At 58.9% G+C, this 976-nt stretch overlaps 1 protein-coding gene across 1 annotated transcript in view; it reads right to left on the reverse strand.

Annotated features, from left to right (window-relative positions):
• Positions 1-122, reverse strand: part of CUNH8orf34 (chromosome unknown C8orf34 homolog) — a 396,460-nt gene extending 396,338 nt beyond the window's left edge. Inside the window, 1 exon segment of the mRNA XM_077752493.1 lies at positions 1-122. This exon segment is cut by the window's left edge and continues 1 nt beyond it. Coding sequence (XP_077608619.1) covers positions 1-122 — 122 coding nt within the window.
• Between the last annotated feature and the right edge of the window lie 854 nt (positions 123-976).

Here is a 976-nt window from a genome sequence, read left to right on the forward strand (position 1 = left end):
CAGCCCCGGCCCAGGGCGTGGGCTGCAGCCCCGGGAGCCGCTAGCGCGTGGGGCGCCGAGAGCCGGAAGCCCGGGCGCGGCGCCGCCAACTCAGTCAACTCCGAGGCGAGGGGAGAACTCATTCATCGCGTTCCCCTCCTCGCGCCCACCCCCGCCGCTCTCCGCAGCGCGCGGCGCCCGGGGAAATTCGAGGCAGAGGTTCCAGGTTCCTCTCTCCTCTGGGCGGCAGCAGCAGGAGCCAGGAGGCGGAGGCTGCTCCGCTTGGCGCGGCGCCGGGGGCGCCCTCCGGCGGTGGGGGGCTGCGGGGCTCGAACTCGCGGCAAGCGTGCGTGTGCGTCCGCGCGCCCGACTGTGTGCGTCCCCTCTCTCCGTTACAGGAACAAGCAGCCCGGGCTTCTCCCCAGGCTGTGCTCGCCCTGCCCGCCGCTCCCTAGCGACAGCGCTGCTCAAAAAGCCAATGGTGAAGGTGCTTCTTTCAAAGTGCACATAAATCTGGTGCTTGTTGGCTACTCCTGGCAGCTACAAATGCTGTTCGAAAAGGAGGGTCCCCATCGCCCCTTCAGAGCCTGTCCTCGGCACCTCGTGCTCTGCCTACACTAGCTCAGAGTCGGAGAAAGGCAGAGCTATGGGAAGATGCGTGGGTCTGAGGATTTGCCGCTAAAATGAAATTGTCTTCCTTTAGAATATCTGGCTTGGCGCCCATCTATAGGCTGAGAACCCCGCTGAAAACTCCCTAAGTGCAGACACCCTAAGGTTGGGAGCCACCCTTCAGCTTTTGATAGGAATAAGAGATAAAAGTGAGCCAGCCCTCCTTTACAAATCCGAATTCCTGATTCACATATAATTATGTGGATTATAATCCACATGTTCTTATGTTTATATGTCTGTAACTACACGCCAGATACTACTCTATTCCGCTTAAAGATGCTTCCCGTAGACACTTCATGAGATCCTAAAATGTAGCCAATACCTTTCT

The sequence above is a fragment of the Crocuta crocuta genome, unplaced genomic scaffold, assembly GCF_008692635.1.
Source record: "Crocuta crocuta isolate KB4526 unplaced genomic scaffold, BGI_CrCroc_1.0 scaffold141, whole genome shotgun sequence".
Lineage (NCBI taxonomy): Eukaryota > Metazoa > Chordata > Mammalia > Carnivora > Hyaenidae > Crocuta > Crocuta crocuta.